This window comes from Neopelma chrysocephalum, unplaced genomic scaffold, assembly GCF_003984885.1.
Source record: "Neopelma chrysocephalum unplaced genomic scaffold, ASM398488v2 Primary Assembly neopelma1_22b, whole genome shotgun sequence".
In the NCBI taxonomy this organism is placed as follows: Eukaryota; Metazoa; Chordata; class Aves; order Passeriformes; family Pipridae; genus Neopelma; species Neopelma chrysocephalum.
This window is the reverse complement of record NW_020897690.1, coordinates 23,557,446-23,571,598: the sequence shown is the minus strand read 5'-3', so window position 1 is coordinate 23,571,598 and position 14,153 is coordinate 23,557,446. Positions and strand designations below refer to the sequence as shown.

At 37.3% G+C, this 14,153-nt stretch overlaps 1 protein-coding gene across 5 annotated transcripts in view; it reads left to right on the top strand.

Moving 5' to 3' along the window:
- Positions 1-14,153, top strand: part of CDH12 (cadherin 12) — a 399,245-nt gene that overhangs the window by 345,937 nt on the left and 39,155 nt on the right. For all 5 annotated transcript variants that reach the window (XM_027681912.1, XM_027681921.1, XM_027681930.1 and 2 more), the window contains 2 exons: positions 336-523; positions 10,198-10,451. In XM_027681912.1, the coding sequence (XP_027537713.1) occupies positions 336-523; positions 10,198-10,451 (442 nt within the window). The remainder of the gene's footprint in view (positions 1-335; positions 524-10,197; positions 10,452-14,153) is intronic.

Sequence of the window (14,153 nt, the reverse complement as noted above, 5' to 3'; positions counted from 1 at the left end):
TCAGAAGGAGGAAAATACCTGCAAACATGTACTGTCATTTTAATTCAAAATAGAGTCAACCACACATGCAAAATTAAAGATAGAAATATAGATAGATATCTGAAAAGATAGATATGCTAAGGCCTTTGAAGTTGCATTGGCTAAAATCTAGAAACTAGGGGAAATAAATGGCTAAAACACACATATATTTTTCTAATCCTTTGTTGTTTTGATCTCCTAATTTTAATTGGATTATTTAAGTATTTTTATTTTGCCCAGGTTCCATGACTTAAATCAGAAATACTGTGTTAATTATCAAGAAATCCCAAGAATGACTGTCTTCTGCTTTATCACAGGTATCTTCCATTTAAAAGTACCTGAGTCCTCTCATGTTGGTTCTGCTATTGGACGGATCAGAGCTGTGGACCCTGATTTTGGGAAAAATGCAGAAATAGAGTACAACATAGTTCCAGGAGATGGAGGAAACTTGTTTGACATCACAACAGATGAGAACACCCAGGAAGGAGTCATTAAACTGAAAAAGGTATGTGGCACCAATGGGGGGATGTGCCTATGGCTCAAATGAGAAACTAGGTAAGAGAATTAAACGATAAGCAACTTTACCTCATAAATAACACAAAGTAGTTTGTCTCTGTATTAAAATGTGTGATTGTGATCATTGCCTTAAAAGGCATTGGAGTTTAGTCTTTCATTTCACATACAATTAGGTGTGACTTTTCATAAATAATGTTGTGGTAAAGAAGTAATTCTTATCTCCTTCTAGAAAGTATAATTTCTCTTTTATGGGAAGTTTTCCACCTAAAACCATATGAAAAATGTTGCAGAGCATGGAATGAAAGAGCTATATTTTATGTTTGAGATAATGTACTTCGTTATGACTTATAAGCAGTTTATTTTGAGAATTTTGACTTTGTTATTTTAATAATGAGTCCATTGTACAGTAATGTGGTGAACACAATTTTTACTCAGGGTAGAGGAGTCCCAAATTGTTGCAAATTGCTATGTGCTGCTTCCAGTCTCATAATTGTGTCCCAAATAACTGGTTATCAGAGATTCATGCAGGCTAACACACTGCATCTCCGCTGTTGATGTTGCTTTAGTGTACTAGAATAAGTTCAAGATTACTGAATCTATGAATTTCAAAGATGGAAGATATGTTTGTCATTCAAAATTTAGTGATTAAAGCACTCAGTAGGAGACATACCAAACCAGGAGTGTCACATTCCAACCAGTGGTGGTCTTCTGAACCCAGGCATACATATACACTAATGATCAACTTGTTCAGTAGAAAGAAATCTGAACTGCCAGCTCATTTTGAAAGGCATAGTTATATTTTATAGACAGTTCATGCTTGTAGGTGTAAATTTTGTAAAATAAACACGACTATGAGTTGAGTACTTCACAAGGGTCTGGGAATGAAAGAGTTATGGACATGTGTATTAAAATAAGCTTTAGGAAAATTGAAGCTTTAGTTCCAATAAAATTTAGAATTTAGGTACTTAAATTTCCCCTGGTTCTGACCATGCATCTATATTTACATTATATTCATTCTAATAATGGAAGTCCTGGCTTCAGCCTCTTGACCTGGGAAATAGTACATTATCCGTGGGTACTTTAAAGGACAAGATGATGTCAAGTCACTTGCTCTTCTGCTGGTTTTAATGACATAACATGAAAGCCACTATACCCACAGGAAGTAATTTGTCAGAGATAAAAACTCTTTGCCCTCTTCATACCCTCTCTTCTATTCAGACTAAAAGTTTGAGTGCACTGTTTCCTCCTAATGTGAATTTTTAGATTTTGTTTCATTTAAAAAAAATTCTGATCACCTTTTTCCCTTTATGCAAGTGACTTAAAAATAGATCCATCTGGAACTGTCAGGCTGAGCAGCTGTATGCCCCTCCATATGCACTGCCAGTCAGAAATGGCAGTGAGTGGGAACCATTGCAAAATGAATATTTGATCATCAAGAGCAGGTTTTTGATAGAATTTAGTTCTCCCTGGATTAGTCCTAAGCCTCAGCTATGCTGCTTGTTTTTATACATGATAAAATTTTTCCATACTTATGGTTAAGTATATACATATTTGATAGTATAGGCAAAGCATTCAAATTGGCAATGCAGGTTCCAACAGCATGCATATATTATTTTTATTGACAAAGAGCATTCACATATGAATTTGCCTGATACAATTATTTTAGGACCGTCACAGGAAAATGCTTGGCCACTTTTGAGACTGCTATATGGGTAATTACATAGTATCTAGCTGAACCACTAAGTTGAAAAAAAAAAAAATTGACACAACCAGTTCTATATCCAGATACTTTAGAAACAGTCATTGTATTTTGCTGCATATATTTAGTCTTTTCAGTAACAAGATATAGTATAATCTGAAAATTTAGGGCACTTTTACAACAGCAGAACGTCAGTCGATGTTGCCTAATGTAATCTAATCTATCATTAGATCTCTGTCACTGAACAGGAGGGAAAAAAGTGTAATCCTAATCCCTTCTTAATCGTCATCATAGTAAGCCTAGGGATAGTTACAAAATGTGAAGATCAGGAAATATCAGCTTTGTTCTATGCAGGAGTGTGGAAGATAAACAAGACACACAGGTCTTCCAGCAAGGAATGCCTGTATACTGACCCTACACATTGCCTTTCACAAAACTTTTCTCAGGGAAAAGATCCCTTTCACTAAACTTTAAGTGATTCAAGTGTTTATGATATTTTGGAATCGTCCACTTAAGTTCCTTGTTGGATCCCAGGCTAAACAAGAGCAATCTGGATTCTTAAAGATACTGTTCACTCAGTTGTCTTTTTGTATTCTCTTCACTTGTAGTAATGTAAATGCGTTTCCATGGGTTGCAGTTTTCAGATTTTCAGAAGTACTGGACATTCACAATTCTGTAGACCACTATTAAAATGCATGCTACCTGTACTGTACAGGCCTGCAACAGCACTATTCATTTGCCTGCAGAGAAGCAATTTTACATTGCATAATGCTCAGAACACTGATTTGACCTGTGGGATTATGCAATTACTTAAGTTAGGTATTCATATAAGTCCTCCTTTAAATAAAATGAAAGCCGGTGAATGAGTGTCACCAACACATTCAATTATGAATTATATTAACTCAAATATGAGTTATCAATGATGAACAGCCAAAGCTACTAATAAAAAATGCTTTAAAAACTGGTTTGCACTTTATTCTGTGTCATAGCATATTCTGATGCTGTCAGTACTGCAGTTATTCAGTGCTGAGCCATTTCAAAACCATTTATAAAGTTTGCTTTTATTTTCCCTGAAAAATTTCTTGCAGCCAGAAAATCTCAGTCACTGCATAGATGCTTTTTTTGTTTTTTGTTATGCAAAAAAAAAATAATATAGATTTCTATATCAAAATTGAGAAAAATGAAGCCTTTCTGGACTACATTTATTTTTGGTGGAAAATATATTTGATGATAAAAAAATTGCACAGGCTAAACTGTTCTTTTCAGCACACTAAATGTGTTGGCAGAGGCAAAAGGCCATTCTCTGCTTCTAGGATGCTAAATGGGCACAAAAAGCTGCAGCTGGACAAGCTGTAGATCTTAAATCATCTGTTTTGGTTGCTCATTTATTTTTATGGCATGATCTAATATAGGTTTCATTACTACTACTGTTGTGTTAATTACATATATTAGAAATGAAATAACTTTTCTTATATTCTGCTACATAAATGATTGAAATGCCATTTAGCTCCACTGTGTGGTTAGTACTGTAATAGTTTCCTCTTTAAAAATGAAAAAAAAAAAATAGCATCCCTAAAAAGAGGGGTAAATGCTTGGCTTTAGGATAGTGCTGTATACAGTTCTCTTTAAGAGTAAGAAATATTAGGAACAGAATTATAATTTCATCCCTTGTGTAGTGCAGTTTAATACAATGCTTATTACATTTGATATTTTTGTAATATCTGCCATTCTATCTGAATGCTTCAGCAAACTACAGTGAGTGTAAGCTACCAGAAGCAGAGTGAGAGAAGAGATCATCTCCATCATCTCCTTCATAACAGAGCATAGTGGCTTCAGTTGTATTCAGTCCTAGGCAAGCTCCAGATTTCAAAATTTTTAATCACAGGCACAACAGTAAAGGAAAATAGGAGGGTCCAAGCTTCACTGAACAGTTGGCACTATATTTATGAAACTAAGGATGAGTTTATACAATAGGCCTATCGTGCACAGAAGCTTTTGAATTAGCTCAGCGTGAGTTAATCAAGAAACTGAGTAGGGTTCAAGCACTGAACTTGCTCTGCTTCAAGACATCACTTTACTAATTTGTGCAGTGTGTCATTGAAACACAGTAAAAAATAAAAATATATTTTTAGGCTTCACCTGGTACTACACTGCTCCACTATACTGCATGAACTTCTCCATATGGCTCAATGGAAGCTAAGGGAACATCTGCATCTTGCTTTTTTGTACGTTGTGCATCACTGCTAACTGAACAGGTGAAAAAGCTGTAACCATGAAATCACAGCATGTCATAGCACTGCATGATGAGAAAGAGTGACTTTAGTGATGATAAATCAGAGAAACTGGGGGGAAGATGAACAGAATCAGTAGCTGCAGGGAAGTATTTGGAGTGTGTGCGTCCTTGTACCTTCAGGAGCAACTTTTTAAGAAGCTTTTAATTGCAGTCGGCATTGGATGCTGGCTAAACTGAGTTGTCTTACTCATGGGACAGTGCATGTATGTAGCACTGGGGCATTGCTGTAATGTAAGACCAGTCTGATAGCATCTGTACAGCACAACAGTGAGCATAAGGCAGACTCCTGGTGTCCTTCAGTGAGAACTGCATTAGAGCTACTACTTGCTTTACTACCAAAACTGTACAGATTGCTCATCCCTCACCACCCCTTCTTTCTCCAGAGAATTCTCTCCGCAGCTGTGCACGTAGGCACTGTCTGCCTATAGTCATAACTCATAAGTTTGTGTGAGTGGGAATTGTGGTTTTGCATTTTGAGGAGGAAGAGCAGGCGATAGTAAGTCCTTCAGTACAGGCAGAAAATGGTGAGCTGTGTGCAGACACAACCACAAAGAACATGGCACTCAGAGAAAAATGTCAGGAGGAGTGCAGAAGAGGAGACCTTCAGTCTCTGTAGATTGCAGATAGAGCTGTTGGGTTTGTATTTTCCCAGAACAGGGAAAGGCACCTTTGGAAACAGGTGAGATGCTTGAAAGCAGCAAACAAAACCCCTGACACTGGTCAGCCCTTCCCCTTCTCCAGATACAGAGCACACGTTATTTTGCTCACTTCCAATCAAATCTTGAAATACTCACATCAGATTTGACCTTTGTGAATCAGAACAAACTGATGGAATAGTTCTTTTCCCACCCTTGTCATGCTTGTCATCAGAATTCATTATATCTTTCACACCTTTTTTTCTTTTTTTTTTCTTTCAGTTCTTTAATTCTCTCTCTCTCTTTTTCTATCTGTCTATCTATCTATCTATCTAACCATCTATCATCTATCTATCTATCTATCTATCTATCTATCTAATATACAATCTTGGATACAGATGCATCTATATAGCAGCATTTCTTAACTTCTGCCCTGAATGTGAAAATCAGCAACATTTAAAAATGTTTGTTTCTAACACAGAGCTAGTTTTATGCTCTCCTAGTCATACTAAATAAGTCCATTTGTGATACTTCCAGAGTTGCAAGGTAAGGTGATTTGTCATTATGTGTTATTTGATTCGTGGATTTGTAGAATGCCTTTGCTGTGCACAGATGTATATATGCTGATAGCGCTTTACTAGACAACTTTAAGAGCAGCTTGTAGCTGCAACACATGAAAAGGCAAATGACAACAAGTTTGGGGGGGTCAAATACATCTATTCTGTCACTGGTACTTAGAATATCAATTAGAAATACTCCTCAGATTATTGAATAGTTCACTCTTAATTGCCTTAATATTAGCATGAATTCTCTTTACTGTGAAAAAAAACTTTTACAAAATAACAGCCTTATTCAAACTTACCTTTTTACATGTAATTACATTATTATTATATAATAGTATACAATATACTATATATATTATGTTATGTTATATTATATATAAAATTATTCCATAGATGGAGAAAACATTTCAATAGGTTAATTTATAAAAGCAATCTATGAAGTCATTCCATTAAAATCTGATTAATTCAAAGACATTTTAATAACCTTACAGGTTTCAGTTTTTTGGTAAGATTCAATCATTCTCCTATGTTTTTACCCTTACCAGAATTCCACATTTTAAATGCAAATGGTACTGAGCCCTCTCAGACATTTATTATGTAACAGCAAAGCACATGTTTGTTTTTTCTGGGGTTTTGTTTGTTTGTTCATTTGTTTTAATGCAGCCAAAATATTGTGTGAACAATATTTTCACTCATTTCCTTGACAGATTTTAGTGGTATCTACTGAAAAAATAAATATAATAAACTGTTTTTTTAACATCTTTAAAAACAAAAATCTGAAAGGTTTTGCCTGAGAACCAGGAAGAAATTCAGTTCTTCTATTTTCAGGCAGACTCTGGACATATCAGACAAATGTTAAAATTTGAGACTGTTAATGCTATCTATAAGATTCAACTGTTTGAATTTGGGAAGACCAGAACTGATCAAGAAATTGCAGCAGGGACTCCTCATAAACACAAGACATTAAAACCATACTCTTTCGTTGCATGATGTCACAGAATCACAGAATTAACTAGGCTGGAAAAGACCTCTGAGATCATCAAGTCCAACCTTTGACGTAACACCACCTTGTCTACTAGACCATGGCACTAAGTGCCACATCCAGTCTCTTCTTAAATACCTTCAGGGATGGTGACTCCACCACCTCCCTGGGCAGCCCATTCCAATGTTTGATCACTCTCTCTGTAAAGAATTTCTTCCTAATATTCAACCTAAACCTCCCCAGGCAGAGCTTAAGACCATGCCCTCTTGTCTTACTGATAGCTGCCTGGGAGAAGAGACCAACCCCAACCTCCTTCCAGGGAGTTGTAGAGAGTGATGAGGTCTCCCCTGACCCTCCTCTTTTCCAGGTTAAACAACCCCAGCTCCCTCAGCCTCTCCTTATAGGACTTGTGCTCAAGTCCCTTCACCAGCCTCGTTGCCCTTCTTTGGACACTTTCCAGCACCTCGATAACCTTCCTTAACTGAGGGGCCCAGAACTGGACACAGCACTCCAGGTATGGCCACACCAGCACTGAGTACAGGGGAAGAATCACTTCCCTGGACCTGTTGACCACACTGTTCCTGATCCAGGCCAGGATGCCATTGGCCTTCTTGGCCACCTGGGCACACTGCTGGCTCATGTTCAGCTTCCTGTGAATCAGAACACCCAAGTCCTTTTCTGCCTGGCTGCTCTCCAGCCACTCTGTCACCAGCCTGTAGTGCTGCATGGAGTTCTTGTGACCAAAGTGCAGGACCTGGCACTTGGTCTTGTTGAACATCATACCATTGGATTCCACCCATCTCTCCAGCTTGTCCAGGTCCCTCTGCAGAGCCCTTCTACCCTCCAGTAGATTGACAATCCCTTCCAGCTTGGTGTCATCTGCAAATTTGCTAATGGTACACTCAGTGTTGTACAGTCTTTTTCTTTTTGAAATTAAGTCCTAGGTTTACTACTTGCAATATTTCTTATCTCTCCACACATTTCAGTTGCAGTTTAGCCTCACTTAGGCTAAAGGCTAAATTCTACTATTTTGTGGGAGTCTGTCACTGATTTCTTTTTTCAATGATGGCTCATCATTTTCAGCCTGTCTCTTCAAATTTTGACTGCCATCTGTGCTTTGCATTGGCTGCATATTGCTTAACCTCTAACTATATTTATCATCAGACCCATAGAAGGATAGAAAGAGAGGATGAGTAGCTCTGAGGTTACAGTGGAAAAACATTATCATTTCTTGGGATCACACTGTCTTTTCAAAAATATACCTTAGTGTTGCCCCATAATACTGGTGAGTAGAGAAGTAATGTAACCACTTTATTCACTTCCTGGGCACCTGTGCAGTGAAATATGCCGGTCTGAGTATACCAATAAGCAGAATTCCTTGAAATCTTACTGCTTTCTGTTCCCCTTATATCATGAAAAGTTGCAACTGGGCACTAGCCATGCACCGTGATTTGGTATTCCTGACTTGAAGAGTAATTTGGTGAAAGACAGCCTGCAAGGACTGCATGAATTATGGCTCTTTCCATTAATATCTCTCTGCAAATATACTGATGCATTACAGGAGCCAGTCTGAACAGTTTTAACACAATTTTGGGGTATGAAAGACACATACAAGGCATTACACGGCATTACTACCTAAATGAGAGCTTAGATTTCTTGCTTTCCCTGTCTTCATCATTTATCTCTAGGTTAACTTCTCATACTTGGACTTCTTCCTCTCCAGATTAGTTCTTAAAACTAAAATAGATTTCTCCTCTTATTATATTTTTTGAAAATATGTGAAAAATTTTTATAAATATCTGGAGAAGAGTTGGGGGGAGTTTTACGTTTGGGGAAAATTTTTTTGGCAATGCTTAACAGTGAGCATGAGTAGTATAGAAACTGAAAACACAGTGTGGCAACAATTTGGATAATGGAGCAACGTGTCTATTTGTAGTGAAAACAATGGCTTAAGGTTTCACCACTGGGGCACAAGATCTACCAGGCTTAAGTTTTTCTATTTCTTCTCAACCTGAGTTTCTTCTTCTTTCTGTCAGTCCAGACATGAAGGTGAAACTCATGTTGGCTTTTCTGGGAATTCTGTCTGTAGGAGGATGATTTTGTGTGGTAATGAATTGCTTTCAAGCCTGATTATTTTTATGGCATTTAGACCTATATGGCTAATTTTATGTCTGCAGCTCAGAAAGACTGAACATCTAGTCTAGTAAAATTATGAAGTTCTTCATAAGGATTTAAAATAAATACGTTAGCTGTTCAGCTAATGCAAATTAAGGTAACTCAATTGTTTTTAATGGAGATACTTCAGTTTACGCTAGTCAGTCATCTGGCCAATTATGTCCTGTTGTGACAAGAACAGAAAATGGCAGAATTTCAATCTATCCTGACTGTGACAAATGACTGGAAACACTGGGCAAAAAAATAACAGACATTGAAATATTCTTTTTCATACACATGAAGGTGCTCTCTTTTCCAGATAGCATATTCTTTCCTGTTAGAAAATTTCCAACTTGACAATTATAGGCAGAAACCACTAGGTGCCAGTGTTACCCAGACATCAGGAAAAGGCTTTGTCAGAAACATTAAAAACAAGAAAGCCAATTCAGCTAAATAAACCCTTTAAATGAAAATAAAGCTTCTGCATCTTTTCAAGTAAATAAGACTGCATTAAGGGTTTTGAGATGATTACTTTTCTAAAACTAAAGGCACTAAATTGATATGCATTGACAGAAACCCACATCAAAACAACCTGATTGCAGGGTACATTTCCATCAAAAACTCAGATAAGTACACAAAAGCTGTCATGTCATCTTCAAGACCTCATGATTACACCTACGGTATCATAAGGCAGAGCCAAAAGTCTGCATTTTGCAAAGTACATGGAGCTCAAACATATGGTGTGAATAGCAGTTCACTGTTAAGAAAGATGTTTTACAGGAAAAACTTTGTTCAGATCAAGTTAGAATTCACATTCCAAGCCATATTTTAAGTTTGGTTTGACCCATTGTTATATATCAGAGTTTTCATTTGGGCTCATCTCCATCACTGTCATGGTCTTCTGAAAGCTTTTCCTGCTAAAAAAAATTGAAGTCTTCTATTTAAGGAGCTGGATCAGCTAGAAACAGTTGATTGCCTGTGCATAGGACTTGTAAATGCAAATCTCTAACTAACCTGCTTTCAGCTTATTTGCAAGAGATGAATCTCACTCATTTAACTTCAGACATCTACAGTGTAACTGTTTACATCCACGCCAGTCATCCTGATTTTTTTGGTGTGCAACAGCAGTCATTTCCTGGCTATGATTCACCTGGAGTATTTCAGAAACCACCTTATCATGAGATGAACTGCAAAACAAATTTAGGTGATTGATTAGCTCAGGAGAGGAATTTTACACTAAAAGTATCTTCATTTTTGTCATACTAATACAACAAAAGTAATTTTGCAATGTTTAATTCTTAGTCAAATCTCACATTTTACTTTTGTTCTTTCTGCAGCCATTAGACTTTGAAACGAAAAAGGCATACACCTTTAAAGTTGAGGCCTCCAATCTCCATCTTGACCATCGATTTCACTCAGTGGGTCCATTCAAAGATACTGCCACTGTGAAGATAAATGTGTTGGACATGGATGAACCTCCAGTGTTCAGCAAACCTATCTACACGATGGAGGTCTATGAGGACACACCCGTGGGGACCATCATAGGTGCAGTGACAGCACAAGACCTTGATGCTGGCAGCAGCTCAGTTAGGTAAGAAAGCTTTTCCTCCTTCAATAACTCTCTGACAACCCAAAGTACTACTGACAGTGAGATGTGGTGGCTTAGTAAGAAAATATGAAATATACCAAGTCTGTCACTGTAGCAGATAACTGATGCTCTGAAAAATATTGGAAAGAGATGCTCATTTGGGTGAATTATCTGGAAATATACACTAAGTACTGACAGCTTCTTATCATATTGATCATCGAAGTGACCATACACTGACATTACTTCAGAGATAGTATATTCAGACTAAGAAAGGAAAAAGACAGTATCTACATGTCATGACCCACCTGTAGGAACGTGATGTTCACGATAAATTGTCATCAGGCTCACATTGGGCACATGTCAGGGCACTCATGGTTTTTTTATATAGTCACCTTAACTCTGGCAACCAGCCCACTGTTTAGACTCACAGGGTATTGGCTAACAAGCACTTAAATTCTTACAATACATTTCCACAAGAGTGGGGGCTAACAAGCCCTTAATTTTGTGCAGTACACTTCAGTAAGTTCTCAACTCCCACAACAAAAAGTTGCTGGCTCAAAAGGTGCTGGCTCACAGGCCACAACACACCTCCACAATCTCCCGGCTCCCACAACAAAGTTCAGAATGGAGTATGGAGTAGAATATTATAGCCACGCTTTGCCCTGGCAAAGCAAGGGAAGAAAACAAGACAGAAAAGGGTGAGAGGACAAAGAATATCACTAGTCATTATATCCCACATTGGTTGCGTATGTTGATCCAGAGCCTAGGCAAAAAATGAGAGCGAAAGAGACAAAGAGGAAAAAGAGAGTGAGGGGACCCAATCCATGTCCTTTTATGGTTAACCTGATGCATGCCTCTCACATAAAGTAGATTTTTCAGCTGTTTTGTTTGCGCATGTGCAGCCAGCCCTTCTCCAGGAAGTGAGATGGAGCAGGACTAAGCACAAGTCTCAAAGTGGAGCAGGAAGATGGTTCAGCACAGAGTTGCCCCACCTCTGCAGGACCCTCTCCTCCGATCACACCTTTCCTGTAGCAATGCTCAAAATATTTGAGACAAAACACACTTAGGTCTGAGTCTTCCACAATAGTGTATCTGAAGTACAGTAGTGGAAAAGGAGGCTGTGTGTGCTATACATATGTGCTAAAAGGAGATCTCAGTGGGTGACAGTAAGCACTGCCCCTTTCACAAGAACGACTTACCCTCTACATCTGGCAAAGAACAAATACTCTGATAAGTAATTGTCATATATGTCTTGGCTGAGGCTGTGGGGATGTAATTGGTTACCAACATGGCTGTGTTCAGCATAAGTAAACCCTGCCTGGAAAACCTCTCATTTACTGGTATAGCTTATTTTTGTGAAATAAAAGGGTGAGGGGAGCTGTTATACAAATGTAATATATTGATTTTGCTGACCTATTTACAGACACATTAGAAAGATTAAAGTGAACCAGAGTCACGTACCAATAAGGAAGCTCCTGTCTAAGATGTAGGCAGTCATTACACATACTTCCAGTACCAATTCATGCTGGGCCTACCTGACTTCAGGAAACATTTTTATCCCCAGAGAGTCATGAGGTATATTGCAGACATAATGCATGTCATCAATCTTTAAATATCAATATTTATCAAATGCGACTATGATGGAACAGGAAAATGCCACTAGTGTCTACCAGGTGCCTACATATTCATGTATATTTAATTACAAATTGAATCTGGACCTTTTTAATGCATGTTTCTTAATTATATGTATTTTGGCTCACCACTTATATTCTCAAAATATACAATAAACATGCTAAGTTGTAATCATATGTAAATATTTAACATATAACACTGTTTAACTCCTGCTTTATCAATTCACTGTCAATTTTTGCTTAAAACTATTATTAATTTTGTTTGTTTCACTTTTTTTTTATAATAGCATCTTCTATTTTTTTAATATAGAAACTTATTTGTCTATGAATCTGTGACACATTGCTTCCCTGACAAAGGATCAAAACCTTCACTAACAAAGACTGAAGTGGGAACCTTTTTCCCTGGTGGTAGCCTATGAAAATAGCCCCAGTGAAGTCAATATTCTGTTGAAAACCATACTGTCTTGCAACATGATAGCAAGCTTTAATCATATAGTTGAGCAGTTTTTCATATGACAGCAGAATCATTTGGATGTATAACCACTCCTCAGTGAGGCATGTTTTTATTTCACAAACCCTCCTAGGAGACTCAAGTGCTTTTTGCTGATTCTACATATGCAACTACACAAGAAAAATAATAGTCTCGTGATGGTTTATCCATATACTGTGCTCCCTGGAATATTAAGGGATCCATTTTAAAGTGTCTATGTCTACCTTTTTTTAATCCCAAAATCACTACTTCAGTGTGCAAATGTTCATCTACAGTTAAAAGATCAGAAATATTATAAAATACCCCTACATTTTTGTCTCGCTGCTCTGCTTGCTGACCCTTTACCCCGAGAAACTACAGAAATGCTCCCAGGGTCACTTTTATGAACCAATTAGGTTGGTTCATGCCCACAGAAAAACATGAACTACGTCCCAGTATTACCAATTTCTCAGACAAACGGGTTCCTACCCAGAAATAAGCCACATATTGAATTTGGTGGATTTTGTAGGGAGAGATGTTGCTTTAAGGAGAGGGATGTGTTCCAGTAAGCCAGTTGACATGCTGAGAAGATTAAATTGGAAACCTCTACGTGCAGCTCTCTTCTGACTTCTTAAGACCCCTTATGTCTATGAATTTTCATGTTTCTATCCTGAAATGTCTTCCTTGGCTCTCATTTTTTGATTCATATATTCATAACCATATGATCATAGTAATTCACATGATCATAATGATTCATTAATATATGTGATTCTCTGTATGCAGCTTGATCTCCAGCTCTTTGAAATTAATGATAAGATTCTTATTAACTTACTGGAACTCTGACAATGCTCTATGTTCTGGGAAAACCTACTTGTATCTAAACATGGACTAGTCCAAGCAGAACAAGAAATTATATGCAATTGTTAGTTACTGATGTATATATTATATATATACATCAATATTCTATAAGTTTTTTATCCTCTAAATGAAAAAAAAGAAAAAAGTACATGACCATAGGTTAGAAGAATGCAAATTAGTTTGAAAGAGTTGCATGTGATTTCAAGTTCTTAATGTGCCTTAACCAATTATGCTTTGTCAGCTGTTTAAAATATAGATCATCTCATAGATGTAAAGAATAGCTCCATCAGTTTCATCCTATTTCAAAGGAGTCCAAGTAACTTTTCAGTAAATAATCTCTCTAAACAAATGTGGAAAAGCAGGTCATGTTCTTTGAAGACACAGTCCATACAAATTACTGGGTGCCACAGTTTCTCATTTTCTCTGAAACGTTTTCCTAGAGCAGTTTGGCCATTAAGGTGTCCATAAAAAAAAAAATCAAGGGTCTGCCAAACAATAAAGACTGTGATAAAATCTGTACTGTATGCAACAGAACGCAAAATTCCAGAGAACAAGACAGTCTAGAACAGCTCACATGAAAGGAAATGATGCTGGTCCCAGCAAATAAACCCATATTATCAGAAATAAACTTTAGGTCTGTTATGCCAGGTGCATCAGGAAGGGGGAGGTAACAGCTAAGAATGAAGACTAGATTCAGCTGTTAGAAAAAGAAAAAATATTTTGCTGAAAGACATTGAAAATGGCAAG